At 45.3% G+C, this 23,282-nt stretch overlaps 1 protein-coding gene across 1 annotated transcript; it reads left to right on the forward strand.

The window, feature by feature from the left end:
• Nucleotides 1-5,171: 5,171 nt before the first annotated feature.
• LOC122905917 (butyrophilin-like protein 1) lies at nucleotides 5,172-23,116 on the forward strand. The gene is given in 11 exon segments (XM_044247330.1): nucleotides 5,172-5,203; nucleotides 5,515-5,536; nucleotides 6,019-6,241; nucleotides 8,523-8,870; nucleotides 13,195-13,476; nucleotides 13,591-13,791; nucleotides 14,044-14,064; nucleotides 14,157-14,183; nucleotides 17,858-17,884; nucleotides 22,005-22,031; nucleotides 22,446-23,116. Coding segments are annotated over 11 exon segments (1,881 nt in total).
• The last annotated feature ends 166 nt before the right edge of the window (nucleotides 23,117-23,282 follow it).

Here is a 23,282-nt window from a genome sequence, read left to right on the forward strand (position 1 = left end):
CTAGGACTTCTAATACTATGTTGAACAAGAGTGGTGAGAGTGAGCATCCTTGTCGTGTTCCTGATCTCATCGGGAAGGATGCAAGCTTTTTCCCATTGAGGATGATATTTGCCGTGGGTCTTTCATAGATAGATTTGATGAAGTTCAGGAATGTTCCCTCTATCCCTATACTTTGAAGCGTTTTAATCAGGAACGGATGCTGGATTTTGTCAAATGCTTTTTCTGCATCAATTGAGAGGACCATGTGGTTCTTCTCTCTACTCTTATTAATTAGAGAAACTCAAATGGATAAAAGACCTCAATGTGAGACAGGAATCCATCAGAATCCTAGAGGAGAACATAGGCAGTAATCTCTTCGATATCAGCCACAGCAACTTCTTTCAAGATATGTCTCCAAAGGCAAAGGAAACAAAAGCGAAAATAAACTTCTGGGACTTCATCAAAATCAAAAGCTTCTGCACAGCAAAGGAAACAGTCAAGAAAACAAAGAGGCAACCCATGGAATGGAAGAAGATATTTGCAAATGATAGTACAGAAAAAAGGTTGATATCCAGGATCTATAATGAACTCCTCAAACTCAACACACACAAAACAGACAATCATATCAAAAAATGGGCAGAAGATATGGACAGACACTTCTCCAATAAAAACATACAAATGGCTATCAGACACATGAAAAAATGTTCATCATCACTAGCCATCAGGGAGATTCAAATTAAAACTACATTGAGAGTCAATTATCATATGGTTTCACTTATTTGTGGAGCATAACAAATAGCATGGAGGACATGGGGAGTTAGAGAGAAGGGGGTTGGGGTAAATTAGAAGGGGAGGTGAATCATGAGAGACTATGGACTCTGAAAAACAATCGGAGGGTTTTGAAGTGGCAGGGGGTGGGAGGTCAGGGTACCAGGTGGTGGGTATTATAGAGGGCACGAATTGCATGGAGCACTGGGTGTGGTGAAAAAATAATGATACTGTTATGCTGAAAATAAATAAATGAAAAAAAAAGAAAAGAAAAGTCATTCATGGACAATGAACAGTGTTTTATTTATTTATTTATTTATCTATTTATTCATTTATTTATTTATTTATTTTCAGAGTAACAGAATTCACTGTTTTTGACCACACCCAGTGCTCCATGTAATATGTGCCCTCCCCAATACCCACCACCTGGTTCCCCCAGCCTCCCACCCCTCGCCCCTTCAAAACCTCAGGTTGTTTTTCAGAATCCGTAGTCTCTCATGGTTCATCTCCCCTTCCAATTTCCCTCAACTCCCTCTCTCCATCTCCCTATGTCCTCCATGTTACTTGTTATGCTCCGCAAATAAGCGAATGAATGAACAGTGTTTGTGGATAAAGCAGTTGGAATTTGAGCCTGCTGGTGGGAGGGAAGACAGTGAAGCCTGATGTTTACTGTTCTTCCTGCTGCATCTTCAGGTGTCCCGCCAGCGTCCTTCAGGAAAACCTTCCCTGTGCTTTGTCATTCCTTCCCCTCTTCTCCCAACATGGGTTCCAGGAGCTGCATTCTGGGGAGATAAGCTTTCTCGCCCAATCATGCTGGGCCATGTCTGAGTCCAAGGTCCCCTTCCTGTTTCTCTTTCACCCTGAGTTGTGTGGAGCTGGGGGCTGGGCTGGGCTTAAGGACTGGGACAAGTGAGGGTGTGGGGAACCTTGTCCCTGCAGTTCCAGCCCTCCTTCCTCCAGGAAGCTCCTGGATGAAAGGTAACTAGACGGCAGGACTCCTGTCTTCTTTCATCTCTGCATGCATGAGAATGAAGTGTTAGAAGCACAACTTGCATAGTCCAGTTCCTGGAACTTAGTAGATACTCAATAAAATTTGGCTTTCTTCCCTCTGACTTTTTGCAAAATTCCACTATGTTCTTGGGTCTTAAGGAATCTCCCCATTGGGCAGAGATTGGTGGTGGCAGTGGAGGGTGGACCTGGAGGATGATATTGGCCCTTGTCTCTTTTGTTTCACTGGAGATGGATTTTCCCAATATTCCTGAGTCTAAGTGGATATTGGCAGAATAGACCTTTGGGGATGATAACATGGGATGTATTCAGGTATATGTAGAAGCCCCAGGTTTGCCCAGTTTAATATCTCAGACCAGACATCTGGGTGGAAACCAATCACTCCCATGCACCAACAGGCCCATCAGTCCTTGCTTCATGAAAACAGATAAGAGTGGATCATTCAGAACAATTGAGAGTGAACACAGGCTGTGAGAGGCTTTGCTGGGTGCGTGGTTGTGGAACTCTGAGACATTGGTTTCCTCACCCGTAGAATGAAGACAATAATGACAACAACCTGGCAGAAGTGGGGCCAGGGAGGCTCTAGCCCAAACTGGTGTCTTAACACCAGTCACTTAACACATGCACACCTGAGTACTGGGCAGGCTTGAGGGAGCAAACAAGGTGGTTGTAGCCCGGTGCCGCATATATGTTTGGGGTAGGAAGAAGAAAAGAGAGGGGAAGTTGGTGCAGTTGTTGCATCCACCCAGCTGCTGACTCATTTAGGTCAGAGTTAAGTCTTCCTGTTTCTCAGTGGACTGAAGTGTTTTCTAAATTGGACAGAGAAGCCAACGTGCTGCTGAGGTGACTTCTCTGCACATGAGCTCAGGCAAAGTTTCCTGAGTGTTTTCTGTGTGCTGGACACGTGACCAGGGCACACAGTGCCTCCCTTTGTGGATGCCATGGATATTCCACAGGAGATCACATGTCAGGGCCGTGGATGAGAACAGGGCACCACTAAACCCCAACAAGCACATATATGGGGCTCAGATGGGGATGAGCAGGTTGACAAAGGCCACTCTGAGGGAGGTCACTTTAGGTGAGACTGGAATGGTGAGCAGTCTGGGGATGAGAGAGAAGAGGAACATCCGGGGCTTGTGAGAAGACCTGAGGCTGGGAAAGCTCCGTGAACTGGAGGATTGATGCCAGGCCAGGAGCAAGCACTGGGAGCAGTGGAATGAGGTCAGAGAGGAAGCTGGGACCCAGGAGCCACAGACAAGAGGTTTAGCAGGAGGATCCCTGGAAGGGGTGAAGCAGAGCTGATATAAGATGGTTTGAGAGGTTATAACCTTGGATGGAAAATGAACTTGAGAGGGTGAGGCTGGAGGTGGGCAGGGGATGCCCACGGGGAAGCAGGGATAGCGTGTCTGGGTAAGGGGGGAGGTGAGATGGGTGTGGAGCTAGAAGGTAGCCATGGATATGGATTAGAGAAAAGTCTTGAGCTTTCTGGTGCACTGGCAGCAGACTGGGTGGGAAAGTGGTGTGTGTGGTGGAATGACCCTCCAGAGTCTGGCAGGCATAACTGGGTGACCCCAGGTGTCCTTTACTGAGATGGGGAACTGCAGGAAGGGAGGGTCTGGAAAGGAAGCCCTAGTGCTCCACAGTGTTCCTTCAGAGACCATGGAATCTGCCTTTCCTGCTGCACACTGTGTCCTGGTGGGGAGGAACTGAATGGTGCACCCAGGCCTTGTGTGATAGTATAGTATTAAGAAGCCCCAGGGTGCTGTCCATTCAGCTTGGGGCAGGGCTAGTGTCCTGGAGCTGGTCCTGGAAGATTCTGTGATGCTCAGGCTTAACCCTTCCGTTGCCATGCTATGGGAGCACCTGGGTCATCTCCTGGTGAAGAAAAGCAAAGCAGCAGCACTGGGTGCTTTTCAAAGGCTTCTGCCATTAGTATTCAGAAACTGACATAGAGTATTTTGGTAGTGAACTGCCCTGTGCAAAGGGCTAGTTATTTGTCTTGGCTGTGGTACACACACTCCTTGCTTCTGGTCTAGAAGCTAGCCAAACTGGAGAGTGGGAGTTGTTCAACAATTGGTATGGTGTCTGTGTCTCTGTGTGTCCTCCTGCAGAGTGGGTCCGTGTATCTGTACCTGCCCCATTTCTGTGGCTCTGATCATGCTGTTTCCTTCCTGATAACTAGGGTGCACCATCCAAAGGGCAGGGCAGAGTCTGCTAGGGTTGTGTTTCATAAGCTTTCACTTTCAAATGGTGGAAGGAGTCAGCGCAGGATTCTTCTGTCAGGGAATGCTGGGTGTCCCAGGTCCCTGGTTCAGCTGAGACCTCTGCAACCTGTTCCTGGCTGTGCTTCTCCACTCTCCTGGAACCAGCTACCTCTCAGACAAGAGGAGCCTGTGGCACCAATGCTGGATCTGGAGCAGGGTTTGGGCCTTGAGGAGTGAACCGCATGTGCAGTCTCTGAGAGCAGATTTGGGGCTGGCTGAGGTCTCACAGTAATGAGTTAGAGACGCTCCAGAAGCCCCAGGTTTTCAAGCAGGTGAGTGGGTTCTGAAGACACTTGCTGGACAAGAAGAGGAAAGTGGGGAGCAGATGCTTGGGAGGAGGTCGCCAAGATCGTGGTGGGGCTGGAGGGCTGGTGCTGGATAATAATGAGGCTCTGAGGTAGTTGTAGTTGTCAACTACAGTGGGGGATCCACTTTATTCATTCACTTAATGACATTGCTGTAGCATTCCTAGGAGCAGGTACTGTTCTAATGTGCACTGACTCTCCATACATAAATTCATAGGATACTTCTTATTCCATGGGATGAGTTCTTATTACTCTGTATGGCAGATGAGACCTGAGGTAGATCAGGTCAAGAAACTTGCCTCAGGTGATTCCCACAGCATGTGGCTGAGTATGGAGGAGACCTTAGCAGTCATCCCCAGAATCTGTCCTTCCCAGGACCTCTGGCTGCATCCCTCTCCCCTCAGAGTCAGTGGTTTGAAGCCCTTTTGTTTGACCAGGTCTCATTTTATCCTGTGCTTCCCACTGCTCTGCTGGGATCCTTTATCCTGAGGCAGAAACTCTTCAAAGATAGAGAAGATGGAGATTAACCGTTCATGGGGAATTGTCTGGCTTCACCTATGAGCAAGTCCACATCCTTGGCCCTGAGCAGAAAAGGGCTGCAAGAGGCAGGAGCTGAAATCAGGGTGAACTCACCTATCAAAGGACCCCAGAACAACGTGCCTGTGGTGGGAGCCACAGTGTCCTTGAGGAGGACGCAGTCTTCTCATGCTTCTCAGTCATTCCCTGGTCATAATTAGGAGGCAGCAGAAGAACAGCACACAGGAGCTGGTGTGTCCTTCATGGGGAGAACCCTGAGTCTATGCCTTGCATCCCTGGACCTCTGTGGTATCCTGTGACTCATGTAGACATGGAGGAGGCCTCTGTGCTGAGGCAGGCAGGGTGTGGTCCTGTGGGCAGAGCAGGCTGGGAAAGTTTCCAAAGGGCTGGGAGGGCTTTCTTGGCATCAGGGTTGTGGGGCCCCCACCTCATCAGCATACTAAGCAGTAAGAAAGGCTGTACTCCTTCTGGGGACTGTTGCCAGCCCTGAGCCATGCTGTCTGCTCTGAGGCCCAGAGCTGTGGTCTGGCCTGCCTCCTCTCTGGATGTGTCACCTGCCTCCTGTCCTGTGTCTCCCCAGCTCTAAGGAAATGGAGGATTGCTGCAGGGACTCTTTGCTCATCCATCTCCCCTCCCTGCTTCTCCTCTTGCAGCTGCCTGCTGGGGGCTCTGCAGGTGAGTGTCTCCCCTCCCCCTCCCTGTGTCTCCCTGGGGTGGGTGAGAGCCCCCGGAGCTCTGCTGGTGTCTCCATCAAGACAGATGGCTATTGGTGGAGGCCTGGCTCTACACAGATTCTAGAGATGCCCCAACTGCTATTTGAAATTAAACACATAAGAAGAATCCCAGAACTGCAATGTAAGGGCAGGGGAGCATGACAGTTCTCTAACGAGTTTATGTCTTATAAAGCAAAAAATGTGGATTTCACTATGAAAAGTATGAACATAATTGTCTCTTTATTTTTTGTTTCCTGGCTTTATTGGCTTTTTGTTTCCTGGCTTTACTGGTACTTCTATTTCACAAATATTTATAGGGTACTGCGTACATGTTAGGTGCTATTCTGTGTGCAGAGCAGACAGTCTCTATCTTTACAGAACTTACTTTATGGCAGGGACAGTGAGCACTAAATACCACAACCCTGTACAATCTATGTCTGTTAGAGGATTGGAGAGCATGGGACAAGGTGGGGCAGTCAGGGCTGCAGGACCGCTAGTGGCCAGGCAGCAGTGCTACATTAGGTGGTCACTGTATGCAGTGAGATGGGACTAAAGACATGGAGGAGGTGGGAGGAACCTGTCTGGAGCCCATGGGAAGAGGTTCTCCACAGTGAGGAGCAGCCATACAAAGCTGGTAGTGGGCCTGGGTGTTCATGGAGCAGAGGCGGCGAGTGTTGGCCGGAGCAGAGTGAATGACGGGGAGAGAAGCAGGAGTTGGGGATCAGAGAGCAGGGAGGGTCTTCCTTAATGGGCTTGGGATCACGTGGGCAACTGCAGAATCACTGAAGGGCTTTGGTAGAGGAGGGACATGGTTTTGGTTCCAGCTTTAAAGGTTCACAGACACTGACTGGAGAGAGGATGTCACAGGGAGACTAGTAATTGTCATCCCCCAGGTGAGACAGATAGTGACTCAGCCAAATTTGAGTATCACAGGACTGAGAAGTCAGTGTTTGGTTGTCTGGTGGTGTTTGTCCTGCAGAAGTGTCCTCCTGTGACATACCTACAAGGTCTCAGATGACCAAGGCCTGCAAGGGGCTGGAGGCAGTGGGGTGAACCCTCTTTGGGAACAGGTAGTGATTTGGGTCCTGTGAGAAATGGAGTGAAGGCAGGTTTTAATGGAAGTAGCTATATGTGTTTCTAGCACACATATAATTCAGTAGAAGAGAAAGACGTGGGCAAAAACAATAACTTTGGGAGTGGGTGTTGGGAAGTTCTAGGTGTGGTGCAATGAGTAGGATGTTACCACTTGGCCACATTAGTGCTCTTTGGTGAGTTTTCAGTCCTGTCCTAAGAGGAGGCAGGTTAGAGCTGTGGTTCTCAGAGTATGATCGCTGGGACATCAGTATCAGCTTCTCACCACCTCCTTAGAAATGCACAGTCTTAGACCCACTCTAAATCTACAGAACTAGCAGGCCTGGGGGTAGAGCCCAGTAATCTGTGTTTCATAGGCTTTCCTGGTGATAGTGATGCCTGTGGAAGTTTAGAACGACTGAGTCAGAGCATCCTTCATGGATGGGCCTGGAGTCAGGAGCACAGGCTATTAAGGAGTCTCTTTACACCATTTCTGTGTTTCAAAGTTGTTTTAGGATAAAATTGACCCATTAGGAGTTCTCACAACTAAGTCCCTCTGTCAGGGCCTCCCTCCTGACAGCATGTTCCCTTCCCGGTCCTGCATCTCTCCTGCTTTCTCAGTCCTATGTCTCTGTCCACAGAAGACATTTATTTTTTTATTTTTTTATTTTTCCAATTTATTTATTTTCAGAAAAACATTATTCATTATTTTTTCACCACACCCAGTGCTCCATGCAAGCCGTGCCCTCTATAATACCCACCACCTGGTACCCCAACCTCCCACCCCCCCAGCCACTTCAAACCCCTCAGATTGTTTTTCAGAGTCCATAGTCTCTCATGGTTCACCTCCCCTTCCAATTTACCCAAACTCCCTTCTCCTCTCTAACGCCCCTTGTCCTCCATGCTATTTGTTATGCTCCACAAATAAGTGAAACCATATGATAATTGACTCTCTCTGCTTGACTTATTTCACTCAGCATAATCTCTTCCAGTCCCGTCCATGTTGCTACAAAAGTTGGGTATTCATCCTTTCTGATGGAGGCATAATACTCCATAGTGTATATGGACCACATCTTCCTTATCCATTCATCCGTTGAAGGGCATCTTGGTTCTTTCCATAGTTTGGCGACCGTGGCCATTGCTGCTAAACATTGGGGTACAGATGGCCCTTCTTTTCACTACATCTGTACCTTTGGGGTAAATACCCAGGAGTGCAATTGCAGGGTCATAGGGAAGCTCTATTTTTAATTTCTTGAGGAATCTCCACACTGTTCTCCAAAGAGGCTGTACCAACCTGCATTCCCACCAACAGTGTAAGGGGGTTCCCCTTTCTCCACATCCTCTCCAACACATGTTGTTTCCTGTTTTGTTAATTTTGGCCATTCTAACTGGTGTAAGGTGATATCTCAATGTGGTTTTAATTTGAATCTCCCTGAGGGCTAATGGTGATGAACATTTTTTCATGTGTCTGATAGCCATTTGTATGTCTTGATTGGAGAAGTGTCTGTTCATATCTTCTGCCCTTTTTTTGATGTGTTTGCCTGTTTCGTGTGTGTTGAGTTTGAGGAGTTCATTATAGATCCTGGATATCAACCTTTTGTCTGTACTATCATTTGCAAATATCTTCTCCCATTCCGTGGGTTGCCTCTTTGTTTTCTTGACTGTTTCCTTGGCTGTGCAGAAGCTTTTGATTTTGATGAAGTCCCAAAAGTTTATTTTCGCTTTTGTTTCCTTTGCCTTTGGAGACGTATCTTGAAAGAAGTTGCTGTGGCTGATATCGAAGAGATTACTGCCTATGTTCTCCTCTAGGATTCTGATGGATTCCTGTCTCACGTTGAGGTCTTTTATCCATTTTGAGTTTATCTTTGTGTCCACAGAAGACTTTATGGTGATTGGCCCCTCTGAACCCATTGTGGCAGTGCTGGGTGGGGACATCACGCTGCCATGTCGTGTGTCCCCGGCCATGGATGTGGAGAATATGGAGCTGCGGTGGTTCCGCTCCAAGTTCTCAGAAGCAGTGTTCATCTATCAAAACCAGCGGGAGCAGAGAGAAGAGCAGTTGGCTCAGTACAGAGGGCGAACCTCACTGGTGAAGGATTTCCTCACCCAGGGGGATGCGGCTGTGCTCATCCACAATGTCCAGGCTTTCGACAATGGGCTGTATACCTGCTTCTTCAGAATGGGAATCTTCTATGAAGAGGCCAATGTGGAACTGAAGGTGGCAGGTGGGTTGCTGATCGATATTTAGAGACCTGCAGTACTGGAATTCGGAGCCACCTCAGGGTCCAAGTTAATAGCCCTCCATTTGTATAAATGAGGGAAAGGAGGGTCTTTCACTCTTCATTTATTCAGTATAAATATATAGAACTCCTGATTCATGATAGCTGTTGTTCTCTGCACCTGGATAGCTCAGTGTAACAAATAAAGATCCCTGCCTTGTAGATTTTATATTATTATACAGACAGTAAATGGCCAAATAGATAGGTTATAGACAATGTTAGATGGAGATGAGTAGAGACTTAGCCAAATAAATATTCTAGGGGTGAGAGTTCCAAGCAGAAGAACACCATGTGAGACACCTGAGGGAGGAGTGTGGCTGGTGAGTCTGGGCAGAGAGAGAGGCCACATGATTGGTGTGGAGGTGAATAGGATGGTGGTGAGAGGTGAGTCTCCGAATATAGAGGTGTTCCTGGTCCAGGTGGACAGAGAAGGGATTTATCAGGAGAAGCCCACAAGTAACGCACACTTGAGCAGACATTTGAGTGAAGCAGACAGTGTTCTGAAATGGCCTTCTAGTTGATGGATCTGGGTGGAGCATACACAGCATGGTGATTGTGGTTCTGAGCAGTCAACCAAATTGTCCTGGGAATGGAGTGTGTACTCCCTAACAAGTACAGATGGTGGGATTGGGGAGAAAGTGGATAGGAGTTTTGTTTGCGGGGTAGTGGGGGTAGTAATACTAGAACACCAGAGGCTTCATGTGCTCTTATGCCATTTAGATGCAGGGCTGAGGGAATTTTCAACAGAGCAGTGGAGCGAGGTGTGTGAGGGCAGGTTTGCTTTGGCAGCTGTAATGGAGCATGTATGGAAGGTGAGCAAGACTGGAGGCCTGGATGTAGTTATGGGGTGGAGAGGATGGCCCCCTGCATTCATGTAGGGGCAGTGTGGTGAGAAAGGAGCACTCCAGCATCAGAGAGGTTTGGAAAGTAAACTGAGGGAGAAGATTTGGGGACAAGGACAGTTTGGAGGCATGGAGAGAAGGGACTTCAGGTACTCACAGATTTTTTTTAAATCGGTTTTTTAGTGGTAGAAATGTTTATTTTATGTGTAAGCTGCAGATTGCTGCCATAATGCTGTGAAACAAAGACATAGAAATCTCAGTGGCCTGAAACACCAAACATGTATTTAATCTGGCATTCAGGGAGTTCAGCTCATCTGGGCTGTGTTTGGCTAATCTTAACAGGTCCTACTCATAAATCTTCGGTCACATAGGGGAAATATAATTAAAAACATAATCTTCCTGAAGTCCTAAAAGTTCATTTTCGCTTTTGTTTCCTTTGTCTTTGGAGACATATCTTGAAAGAAGTTGCTGTGGCTGATATCAAAGAGGTTACTGCTTATGTTCTCCTCTAGCATTCTGATGGATTCCAGTCTCACGTTGAGGTCTTTTAGCCATTTCGAGTTTATCTTTGCATACGGTGTAAGAGAATGGTCGAGCTTCATTCCTCTACATATAGCAGTCCAATTTTTCCAGCAGCATTTATTGAAGAGACTGTCTTTTTTCCACTGTATATTTTTTCCTGTTTTGTCAAAGATTAATTGACCATAGAGTTGAGGGTCCATATCTGGGCTCTCTACTCTGTTCCACTAGTCTATGTGTCTGTTTTTATGCCAGTACCATGCTGTCTTGGTGATCACAGCTTTGTAGTAAAGCTTGAAATCAGGTAATGCGATGCCCCCAGTTTTATTTTTGTTTTTCAACATTTCCTTAGCAATTCGGGGTCTCTTCTGATTCCATACAAATTTTAGGATTATTTGCTCCAGCTCTTTGAAAAATACCGGTAGAATTTTGATCGGAATGGCATTAAAAATATAGATTGCTCTAGGCATTATAGACATTTTAACAATGTTTATTCTTCCAATTCAAGAGCATGGAATGGTCTTTCATCTTCAAGAAATTAAAAATAGAGCTTCCCTATGACCCTGCCATTGCACTACAGGGTCTTTATCCCAAAGATAGAGATGTAGCCACAGAAAGGCCCATCTGTAACCCAATGTTTATAGTAGCAATGACCTCGGTCGCCCAACTGTGGAAGGAACCAAGATGCCCTTCAACGGATGAATGGATAAGGATGATGTGGTCCGTATACACTATGGAGTATTATGCCTCCATCAGAAAGGATGAATACCCAACTTTTGTAGCAACATGGATGGGACTGGAAGAGATTATGCTGAGTGAAATAAGTCAAGCAGAGAGAGCCAATTATCATATAGTTTCACTTATTTGTGGAGCATAACAAATAGCTTGGAGGACAAGAAGAGATGGAGAGGAAAAGGGAGTTGAGGGAATTTGGAAGGGGAGGTGAACCATGAAAGACTATGGACTCTGAAAAACAACCTGAAGGATTTGAAGGGGTGGGAATGGGAAGTTAAGGAGGGCACGTATTGCATGGAGCACTGGGTGTGGTGCAAAAACAATGTATGCTCTTACGCTGAAAAGAAATAAAAAAAGAAAAGAAAAGAAAAGAAAACAATCCAAAAAAACCCCATAATCTTCCAACTCAGAATCTTGTCTCTAAGACAGTAGGAAGAAAGCTCCTTTTTATTATTAAATTAGCATTAACTATAATGTGCTGTGCATCACAGAGATTCTATCAAGAAATGCAAAGACAGAAGAAATCTCATCTTTTCCGTATGCAGACAGAGCTCATTCTATATACGTTCTCAGGATCAACAGTTATGAGCCCTCAAGTAGCTGGACTTGCCAGCACAATTTGTCCTAGGTGGTGCATCTTATATTTGCTGGAAATTGGGTGAGCATGTAAGTTAGCTAATTGGCTTTATTCCGAGGAAAACCAAATTCTCCTACCTTAAAAATAAAAAGAAATATAATTCCAGTGTAGTTAACACAGAGTGTTATATTCATTTCAGGTATGCAATATAGTGATTCAACACTTTCACATATACTCAGTGGAATTTTCAACAGAAACTCTGCAGGCCAGAATGGAGTGGTATGATATATTCAATGTGCTAAAAGGAAAAAAAAAAAAATCTGCAGCCAAGAATCCAGCAAGGGAATCATTCAGAATAGAAGGAGAGATGAAGAGTTTTGCAGACAAATACAGTAGTGTATTTTATAGTAGTGTATTATTTATTTATTTATTTCCAATTCTCCCATCATGATGACAGGCAGTGATTTTACACGTGGATCAAGGTGCCCACTGAGGATAGGCTCCTACCCTGGCAGAGAAGGCGGAGAGAGGGCTGTCTTCCTTGGTGTGAGCATTTCAAAGAGAGGGCTCACAGTTCCTTGAGAAACACGTTCTTGGATCACAGAGCTGGCAAAAGGCCTATTTGTTTGTTTGTTTGTTTGTTTTAAAGTACTTATATACATTTCAAAGAATAAAGAAAATACCCAGAATGACAAGTTTCCTCAAGTAAATGTTACAAATAAAGGATGGGAAGGGACTCTTTCCCTATTTTCAACAGGGACAATAAGCCTCTTACTTTAAATCTATTTTGTCCTGCCAGTGAACCTTAGCTGGGTTTGCTCAGCTGGTGTTGTCCAGGTGGCTACTGGTTGATCTAGGACAGCTTCAACTGGAAAGGCTGCACTAGCCTGAAGATGTCTGTCTTGTGGCAGAGGACAGGGCAATGGCACAAGCAGTTTCCAACCTCTGCTAGAGTCCAATTCCCTGAAATCTCAGGGGCTGAGTCAAGTCACAGGTTGGAGCCCAGAAGCAGAGTGTGAAGGCATTAGCAATATGTGGCAGAGGGCTGGCTGGATGTAAGGAAGACTGAAAGATTGGGGTTATTTTCCTCATTATCCTGTCACAGATGGGGCCAAACATGAGTTAGTTCAGGATTTGAGCCTGAAGCATCATCTGTGAGGAATCCTGGCACAGCTAAACAAGAGATATGGATATTAGGGAGTGAGCTCAGGAGATATATAGGTTGGTGGAAGTGATGACTGAGTAGCAGTGGGTGTGCCCACAGATGCCCTGCAGAGTGTGTGAGTTGAGAAGAGCAGAGAAGATGGATCATGGAATGAAATTCCTCCTTCTGTCCTGGAATTGCCACCCTCATGGGTGATGGAATTCCCACCCTCATGGTTGGGGAGCACTGCCTGCCTTCTGGGCCTGCCACAGGTCCCCATGTTTCTTTCTTCTGTTCCCCATGGCAAGACCCCTTACATTAATCCTTGTAGGAACCACCCCCCCAAGGAGCCACCAAAATGCAATGCTGCCCTTGGAGTTGTGTACAGGAAGGTTCTGCTGGAATACCTGGGCTCTGGGTGGCCTCCCTGTGCTCTCCAGCTTCTCTCTTCAGGTGTGGGCTCTGCCCCTCAAGTGCACATCACAGGGCCAGAGGAGGACGGGGTTCGAGTTGTGTGCATAGCCTCGGGGTGGTTCCCAAAGCCCCAAGTGCAGTGGAGAGCTCTCAGTGGAGAGAAGTTCCTGACGTTCTCTGAGACCCAAGCCCAAGACAGTGAAGGGCTGTTCACCATAGAGACCACTCTTGTGGTGAGGGACAGCTCTTCAGGGAATGTGACCTGCTCAGTCCTCAACCCCATCCTGGGCCAGGAGAAGGCAATGACCATTTTTATCCCAGGTCAGTATTACTTCCCACTCCTAGAAGGGTGGAATGGTCTGGTTGGGGGTCCCTGTGTGTGCTGGGCTGGGCCATCCTGAGCAGTGCCCTGATGGGGTGTCTGGCTGGGCACAGAACCCTTCTTCCCTCAGATTTCTCCCTGGAAGCTAGCTTTCATGGTGATCCTGACTGTGCTGATGCTCCTACTCCTTGGGGCTGTCTTCTACATCATGAGAGAACATACTGCAAAGCTCCAGGAGACACAGGAATGGAAGAAACTGCACAGAGAAAAGGAGGAGGACCAGTGGATAAAGGAGGAGGCACTGAAGGCCAGAGGTAAGGCAGGACAGGGCCAAGGCAGACAATGTGGAAGCTGGTGCAGAGGAGAAGTGGACAGTAGGCCCTTGGCCAGGAGCAGGGGGCTGAGGAGGGCCAGAGAGGGCAGGTGGGGCTGTGGAGGCTCAAGGGGTCTGGAGTTAGATCTTCATGGAGACATATAGACATATAGATGCTCTTGTGGGTTTTCCAGGTACAGTCTTTGCTGCTCTTAGTGATGGGAGTTTAAGAGTATTTTTCAATTTTTTTCAGATGAACTCCAAGGAGATCTTGGTATGTTGTGTCCTTTTCCCAGAAGTTTCTGTGTCACATTTGTAGGAGACATTCTGATTCTTAGCTCACCCGTTTCCTGTGTTGCCTTGCAGACTGGAGGAAATCTGTTTACCTGGCTGGTGAGTGACTTTCCAGATATCCTTGGGTCTCTTGCCCCCTAAGCCATAGTGTCCCCTCTGTGTTTCATGCAGAGACATGAGGACCTGTCCCTGGTGCAGAAATGGAAACTGGCCAGAGGCAGAACTTGTTCCATGGGCTTTCCCCATCTGGGCTATATTTTCGCACACGGTGCTTTGAAAGCTGGAATGATGGTGGTCACTGGAGTTTGTCGTGCATCTTGGTTGATCTACCCACCTCCTTTGTAGCCTTTTAACTCTATATGAATATTAGAAAATAAAAATTAAAAAGTTATAAACTAGACTAAACTCAACTAAAAAAAAAGAAATTTAAAAAATAGAAATGCAAAAGAAAAACACAGGTGTATGTATCAAAAAGTTCAGGTTAGAAGGTTGTTATGGAATTTGTTGTACTGGACAGCTACTGTGATGGTAAATAGTTTAAAAAATTATCTATATAAAAAAAATTGAGCCAGAATAGTGGGAACAAATTAAAAATAAAAGTTGTCCTATGAAGTAGTGGTGGTTGTTCTCTTGTAGTCTTTTTTTATTTATTTATTTTTTCTTTCCTGGTTGGTTTTCTGGGGGAGGGGCTTGCCACGTGGGTTTTCAGTCAATGATGTTCCCTGAGTTAAGTCCTCCCGCCCCCTTCAAGGGGGTGGGCTCTGAGGAAACCGGTCTTTTCAGACTTTTGTTCTCTGCAGGTTTTTGTCTTTGTTCACTTTTTTTTTCCTCTCTCTCTCTCTCCCCTTGACCGCTTTTGATGGTTTTTGTAGGCTTAGAGGAAAGCAAACTCCACCCTGACCTCCCTCTCAGGGAGAAGCCTCAGCCTGCTCTTCTGTGGTTGTTGCAGAGCCCATCTAAATTCCCCCTTGGAAGCTGGCAGAGCAGGTTTCGAGAGGCAGTCCCTGGGGACACAGGATCTTCTGCTTGTACCCAAAACCACAGCAGTGGCAGCTGTCTGGGCAGCTCCAGACCGCCAGAGAGGTTCCAAGCAGTGATCGCACACAGATTTTCCCGCTGGCCCGGGCTGGGAGTGCCTGGTCTTTCTGGGTCTAAGAGCGCCCAGCTTGTGGGCACCTCTCTCAGGGGAGGCTGTGGGTCACATGCGCGTCTCAGGCTCTGAAACAATGGCACGAGTCTAAGAGCTCCGGGTGGGCCTTTGCGCACCTCTCTCAGGGGAGGGGGCGCGCGTGTCTCAGGCTCCATAGCAAGGGTCGGCGTTCTGCCCTCTGAAGTGGTTCCCAGCCCCTCACAGGAGCCAGACCCCATGCAATCTCAGGCACGCTGACGGCTTGGGGACCAAGACCTGGTTTCTCCACTGCACTCTCTCTGGCTCAGCGCCAGGGGAGACTGTCCTGGGTCTGGGGACTTAAGCCCCTGTCCCTAGCCGCCCCGATTCCCACAGTTTCCCCCCTGTGATCCTTTAAGCACTCTTTTGGAGTGCTTTCACCCATTTTCCAAGTTAATGCTGGTCCCCAGATGCAGGGCATTCTCGTATTAGGGGTATTACTTTCCAATGGGTTGCTCTGGTGGCTTCCTCCCCCTTTTGTTTATCTTCCAATATCAGTCTGACATTCCCATTCCACTTTACCTGCCAACAGTTGTCTTCTGCCCCTGTTGAGATCCAGAAGTGTATAATTCTGATCTCAGGCTGATTTCATGGGTGATCGGAGTTCTTTGGTAGGTAATCAGCTCACTTTAGGGTACAGGTTGAAAAGGCACCTCCTCCTACTTCCCCACCATCTTGTCTCTCAATCTTCTTTGTAGCCTTTTAGTCTTCAGTGCAACTGGTTCTCAGTCAACCTGAATACTCTGGAATGTTTTAGAGAAACTATATAAATAAATGGGGTCATTAAATTTAGGAGTATGTTCCCTCCACATAACACCATCATGGGAGAGTCTGTTCTCTGCAGTTCCTGGAGGTACTGATCACAAAGTATTGGGTAGAGGATAGACAGAACTTGGGTGGTAAGTTGTCAGTGGTCCAGTGTTGGGTTTTCGGAGAACATTTGGACACTTTTACCCTAGAGCTCACCTAACATTCCGGTTCTTAATTCATCTCCCCTTTTCTGTTATTTCCCCTATCTCTCTTTCCTGGAAATCATTGGATGTAATAATGATTTCTTACATTCATGGAATAATGTATACTTTATTCCCTAAAACATTTTCATATATTGTATAATTTTTTTTAATTTTTAATTTTTTATAAACATATACATTGTATAATTTTTTACCTTTAAAGCCAATTGAAAGCAGATGGGATAAAAATTTTGCGTGTTTTTTTAACGTGAAAATTTATGTATTTAGGTATGCAATTAATATTGGGATACATTTCAGAAAAATTCTGTGGATGAAATTTGTTAGTATTATGCATTTTCTTTTGGTAATCAAGAATGGTTGGACATAGTGTATTGTTCTTTGAAGGAATACTATTTTTTATTGAAAATTTATTTGAAATGCACATTTAGACTTATTGTTGAATCCCCCTGCACACCATAAAAAAAAGAAGAAACAGATTTAGATGTTGGCTGTAGTTATGCTGAGTACCTCCCACACTGCTACCAATTTTTTTAAACATGAAATTTCTTTAGAGATTAAAATTCTCCACTGGCTCCAGGAGAGCTACCTGACTCTTATGGGCTGAGTGTTTCCACAGAAGTTTTATCTCTTCTGTTGTTCAGAAAATCAAATGCATATAGATAACTGGTCTTGCAATGCTTGTGTGCATAAAATTGAACTAATAACTTTTTTAAAAATTTCTTTTCAGCATAACAGAATTCACTTTTTATGCACCACACCCAGTGCTCCATGCCCTACATGCCTTCCATAATACCCACAACCTGGCTCCCCCAACCTCCCACCCCCCACCCCTTCAAAACCCTCAGATTGTTTTTCAGAGTCCATAGTCTCTCATGGTTCATCACCCCTTCCGATTTCCCTCAACTGCCTTCTCCTCTCCATCTAAGAGTTTTTTCACCTTAGAGATTCTTAATGTTATAATCAATTGTTCAATTTTATGTTCTTTTCATTTGTCTCTTTAGACTCTGCTGAATTTATTTATTTATTTTTTTAATTTTATCTCTTCTGGTTAAGATTATTTTTCTTGGTTGACTCTTAAGTCTACTTGTCTGAATGAGAATAAAAATTTAAGAGTTAAAGTGCTTTTGATTTTTAATTTAATTGTCATTTTGATGGTTTTACTATTCAACTACATGTATCTTTTTTTTTTTCAATTTCTTTTCAGTGTTCCATAATTCATTGTTTATGCAGCACACCCATTGCTCCATGTAATTGGGCCCTCCATAATACCCACAACCAGGCTCGCCCAAATTCCCAACCCCCCCTTCCCTCCCAGACTCTCAGTTTGTTTCTCAGAGTTTTTATTTTAATATTGTGGTTTTTAAGACCCAGGACACTAACTTGGCAAAGGTCACACAGCAGGAACTGGCAAGCATGGAACTCAGACCCCAATGCTGGCTCTCTGACTGGTGGTCCAGAAAATTTCCCAGAACATCCTATTGTCTGCCCATGTCAGGAGGGTATCTCCTCTCTGGCCTCTCTCCTTACTCTGTTGATAGTATCACCTGCAGCACAGAGAGGAGTCATGTGCCAGTAGATCAATACTATGCAGACTTGATCTGGCTCATGTTTCACCAGGGTGTCTTCCCTTTCAGCCCTGAAGAAGGCACAACTATATGCAGGTAAGTGACTCTGTTTCCTTTGGCTTTACCTCCCCAGCCCCCACTGTGCCACCTTCTCTGTCATTGCACCCCACACCAAGATGGGGTTGGTGTCCCTGATCTCCTTGTTATGTTTGTTGTGTCCTTCTGAAGACTACAGGAACTGTCCTTGGGAACAGAGATCTGCCTCTATTCTGACCCATCCTCTACTGTAGGTTGCTGTTAGAATTAGCAACACCCTCTGAACACACCTTGTTCAACGGATAGTTTTGTTGGTCCAGTGACAACAGAGTGGTCATTTGTAAGGGCAATTGGACCATGGAATTGACGTTGTACTTTAGAATTTACTGTCTCTGGAGGATTTCAGAAATCAAGCTTGCCTGCTTAGGACTCAGGTCTTCCTTAAGGGATCCTTTTTTCTGAATCCATTTTACCCTGAAATTTCTACCTCTTTTTGGACCTTCCTTTGGTTTTCCTGGTTTGTTTGCTTGTTTGTTTTTGCTGTTTCTCTGGAATGATGGTCTTCATTTTGCTTCTGCATGCTCTGACTCCTTGTCCAAGCCAGGTATCTTCCTCTAAACCCCCATGGTTTTTTTGGAAGTAGTTTTCTTTAGGTCAGCTGTTCTGATTCTTAGATCCAGAGCCTCCACGATGTGTAGGGAGTCCTGATAGTGGGTTTGTGAGATACTGAGATACTGTCATTATATACAAAATCCTATGTACATTTTTGTATTACAGTGTCAAGAAATTAATATTTTAAAGGACTGTAACTTATAATTGTTCACAACCATTATCTCTCCTTTTAGGAGAATTTTGGATTTACCTGATAGTCTCAGTACTGGTTATATTTATTAGGAGCAATGTGTGAGGATGGCAATAGGAGAAGCTCAGAGGAGTGAAAATTGTTTACCAGAGAAAATATGGGAGTAAATCAGGGAAAGAAAAGGTGGTTGGAGAAGAGAGGAGGAGATGAGATGGAAAGTGGAGAGCCTGTGATTCCTCTCAGAGACACTCTGGGTGGTTGAGAGTAGAAGAGACACTTTGGGTGGCTTTGGGTAGAAGAGACACCACAAATGACAGCCATAGTGGTTAGAGTGGGAAGTACTCAGAGGACATGCAAGTTATTGGGTGCGCAAAAAGTAATAACTTTCTTGACGCATGTTTGAGAGATTTCTGAAAAGACTTATAATTATTTTAAGGTGTTTTGAAGTAATTTTATAACTGGGTTTGCTTCTGATAATGAGGCCATCTCACCCTTCCCTTAGTAGTTGGGGGAGGAGAGTGATCCTAGGGTTGCTAATGCAATGAAAGGTTATCCAGAGCACCCTCTATCACTGGGGTGGGTTATGAATCTGGGCCATTTGAATCTATAACACATGGCTTTTTTGTCTTGGCTGTTTCTATTTATGATCAGGGACACAACCTGTGAGAACAGAGAATGGGGATTCATTAGTGTAAAAGTCTATGTTGACCAGATGTGTGAGGCAAACTCTTTAGAGAGCCTGACTGAATCTTGGGACTTATCTGTTAAAATGTGGATTAAATGGTCTTCTTTTAGCATCACCCCATTCTATGCTGGATTGAAATGCCTGTGTTTTTAAGTATACCTTATATATGTTCTTTTTATTTTGTAAGGATGTGTAGAATCAACATTTTCACATAGGAGGGCTTTTTTTTTTTAATGGGTGATTATTTTTTTTAATTTATTTTGCATTTATTTTCATCATAACAGTATTCATTATTTTTTGCACCACACCCAGTGCTCCATGCAATCTGTGCCCTTTATAATACCCACCACCTGGTACCCCAACCTCCCACCCCCCGCCCCTTCAAAACTCTCAGATTGTTTTTCAGAGTCCATAGTCTCTCATGGTTCACCTCCCCTTCCAATTTCCCCCAACTCCCTTCTCCTCTTTATCTCCCATGTCCTCCATGCTATTTGTTATGCTCCACAAATAAGTGAAACCATATGATAATTGACTCTCTCTGCTTGACTTATTTCACTCAGCATAATCTCTTCCAGTCCCGTCCATGTTGCTACAAAAGTTGGGTATTCATCCTTTCTGATGGAGGCATAATACTCCATAGTGTATATGGACCACATCTTCCTTATCCATTCATCCGTTGAAGGGCACTTGGTTCTTTCCACAGTTTGGCGACCGTGGCCATTGCTGCTATAAACATTGGGGTACAGATGGCCCTTCTTTTCATTACATTTGTATCTTTGGAGTAAATACCCAGGAGTGCAATGGCAGGGTCATAGGGAAGTTCTATGTTTAATTTTGTGAGGAATCTCCACACTGTTCCCCAAAGAGGCTGCACCAACTTGCTTTCCCACCAACAGTGGAATAGGGTTCCCCTTTCTCCACATCCCCTCCAACATATGTTGTTTCCTGTCTTGCTAATTTTGGCCATTCTAACTGGTGTAAGGTGATATCACATAGGAGGGCTCTTAATGTGATGTGAACAAATGTCTGATCTGATCTTATTCATGAAATTGGAAGAATAATTTCTAATGAACAGCTTGCTGTGGAATGAGGTGAAGAATGCACTTGGACCACGGAAGTGCACAGCATAGCTCTGGGTGCACTGTGGAGTCTCAGAATGGCACACCAAATCCCTTTCTCCTCTTCCTTCTTCTCCTCCTCCTGATTCCTCGTCTTTGCTAATCTGTGTCAGTTGTCATATAGAAATGTAGAGTTTGCTGTCAGCCAATGTCTTAGTGAAAAACAAGTAGAGTTCCCTTTTCTCAAAATGTGTCATGTCCACCCACTTCATGTGATCTGTTTGTATAAGAAATTAACAGAGCTGGACGTTCTACTTTATCTGAATAAACCTGTGGGAGAATAGGGGTCCCATGTTGACACCAAATATTCAAGAATGTGTCCTGTTCTTATTTTATAATTGTTCTAATTTTGTTCTGGAGTCTCTGTCCTGTTGGAGGTCACAGCTTTACTGGTGCAGACTTTTCAGGGTCTTATGACAGATATACATTTGCTGTGATTAGTTAGCTTCTTTTCTTCTTCCCAAAAAGGAGTATGAAGGTTGGAAGAGTTTATGCTTTGCATCAGTGAGGGAGGGGACCCCTGTATTCCTCTCTTGCTCATTTCAGGTCCTCACTTTATAGAGGGTAGCTTGATATGATCCTTAGGATAATTGGATTTGAGGTTCCATCTAGGTTTTTGGAGAAAATGTTATTCCACTCCTGCTGCATTTGTATCTCCAGTTCCTTAATCTTACTCACATCTGTAAAGTCCTCTCTGCCAAGACATATTCACAGTTTCTGGGGCATAGGACACAGCTGTATTTGGGGGCTGATCATATGTGGTGTCTCCTTCTGCTTTTGATCTCTCTAGGTGATTATAAGGAGAAGCAGATGACTAGACCCAATGTTTTTGGGTTTCCCCTTACACATAGAGATGTTTTTCCTTGCAATACTCCATGATACAGGCAAGCAAATTCATTACTTTCTTTCACTAGATGTAGGTCTTTCTTGCTTTGAACTTCTCTTTTTCCTTCCTTGAATCTTCTCCATTACCTCTTGATGGGGCAAGGTTTCCCTGGTGCCATATCATGAGTTCTCCTCACCCATGACTGAGATTCCTTCTCCAAGTGCAGCGCCACCAAGTTGTATTGCCTCTACCATGGTTTTGAGTCAACATACAAGTTCATTTCAGTCAGTTCTTTATAAGTAAATGGAGCCCTCAGAAATTATGATCTCCTCAGTTCTTTGTCAAGAAAACTTAGCTTTCAGGATGGATGTGTGGCTCGGAATTGAGAAAGCCTATTTTGATAGAGAAAGCCTATTTTGATAATGAAATCTGTGCAAAGAGCCTTCTTTTTTGGTCAGTATCCAGTCTCTTATGATGTTAACTCTTATGGCTTGGTTTTCATGGGAATATTATAACCTGATGGGGGTGGGTGTATGAGAGAGAGTGTGCACATGTGTGACTGTGTGTGTGAGAGAGTGAGATAGAATTAATGTGTGTGAAAAATAAATTCATCAGGTGAATGCTTCCAAAACATTTTTCCCTATAACTCTTGGTTCAGTGTATTTCAGAGGATATATACCCACACTGCTTTGTACAGTCTCAAGTCTCTGGTTTGTTGTTCACATTTGTGCAATGTGGTTTTCTTGTAGATTGGCGGAAGGAGAAGTTCCAGGCCTGTGAGTTACTTCAGTTGTTTGGGTGATCCTACAGCTCTCCCATGGCTTCTGACCTCTCCTTCAGCTTGCTGTGGTGATACAGATGCTGGCATCATCAATGGTGGTGGGGTGGGATGGGGCGGTGAACATCATGTAGCTGGGATTACTAGGTGTGACTGATACTGGATATAAATGGGTGTTCTTTAGTGCTGGAGTCCAGTCTGGCCCTCAAGGGCCCTGTGACATGTCTAACTCCAAGATCAGTCTTATGCTTACTTCTTCTGGTTGGAGGGCTGTGTGCTTGAGCCAGAAGGCTCTCATCTCAGGAGCTTTGGTCCTCCCTGCATGCAGCTAGGTGTCTGGGGTGGCGTGGTGGTTGTGTGCCTTAGTATGTGGTAGGGCAAGTCCTTGAATGATTGGCAACTGTCTCTGCAGTGTCTGTCAGTCTGGATCCAGAGTCCGCCCATTCCAGCCTTGCCATCTCTGATGACAAGACTAGTGTGACCTTCAAGGACTCACCCAAGGACACAGGAGATGAAACCTATAGCGTCTTGGGTCATGAAGACATCACATCAGGGTGTTGCTACTGGGAGGTGGAGATCAGGAATGCAGAAGAAAAAAGTGAGTGGGCCCTGGGGGTCTGTAGGAGAGGTGTGGAGAGGAAAGGCTGGTACCAGGAATGCCCAGGAAAGGGGTTCTGGGTTGTGGGGGTGTATGATAAGAAAGTCTTTTCCCTCCCTGATAATTCAGAACTCCTTGTGCCAGTTCCCCACAGGGTAGGGGTTTTCCTGGACCTGAAGGAAGGGGATGTCTCATTCTACAACATGACTGATGGTTCCCACATTTTCTCCTTCCCTCTCGCTCCCTCCTCTGAGACTCTGTTTCCATACTTCAGGTTGAGGGAAGGAGATGTGTCCCTGACCATCTGCTCTGGGGTGGGTGGGCCTGTGCAGCCCCCTGTACCTGTTAATAACCCTCCTTGTTCTTCAGAGGAGCCTGCGAGCCTCTCAAGACAGGGGTTCAGTTCAGGCTGTGGTGTTGATGGTGATCTCCCAGGGGCTGAATCTCCACTGCTTCCCTCTGGCCCAGAAGCTATGTCCCCATAATGCTCCAGTATTGTCCCAGTTTCCTCATGGTGGCTCTTCTGGGAGCTCAAGACTCCCAGGAGTATTAGCCTCTGAATTTAGTCCTGAATGGCTGGGTGTCTTGCCCTTCTCTTCTGGGTGTAGACTGCTGGGGTGAAGTTATGAGAATAGGCGGTCCATGCCTTAT

This window comes from Neovison vison, chromosome 1 (genome assembly GCF_020171115.1).
Source record: "Neovison vison isolate M4711 chromosome 1, ASM_NN_V1, whole genome shotgun sequence".
Classification (NCBI taxonomy): domain Eukaryota; kingdom Metazoa; phylum Chordata; class Mammalia; order Carnivora; family Mustelidae; genus Neogale; species Neogale vison.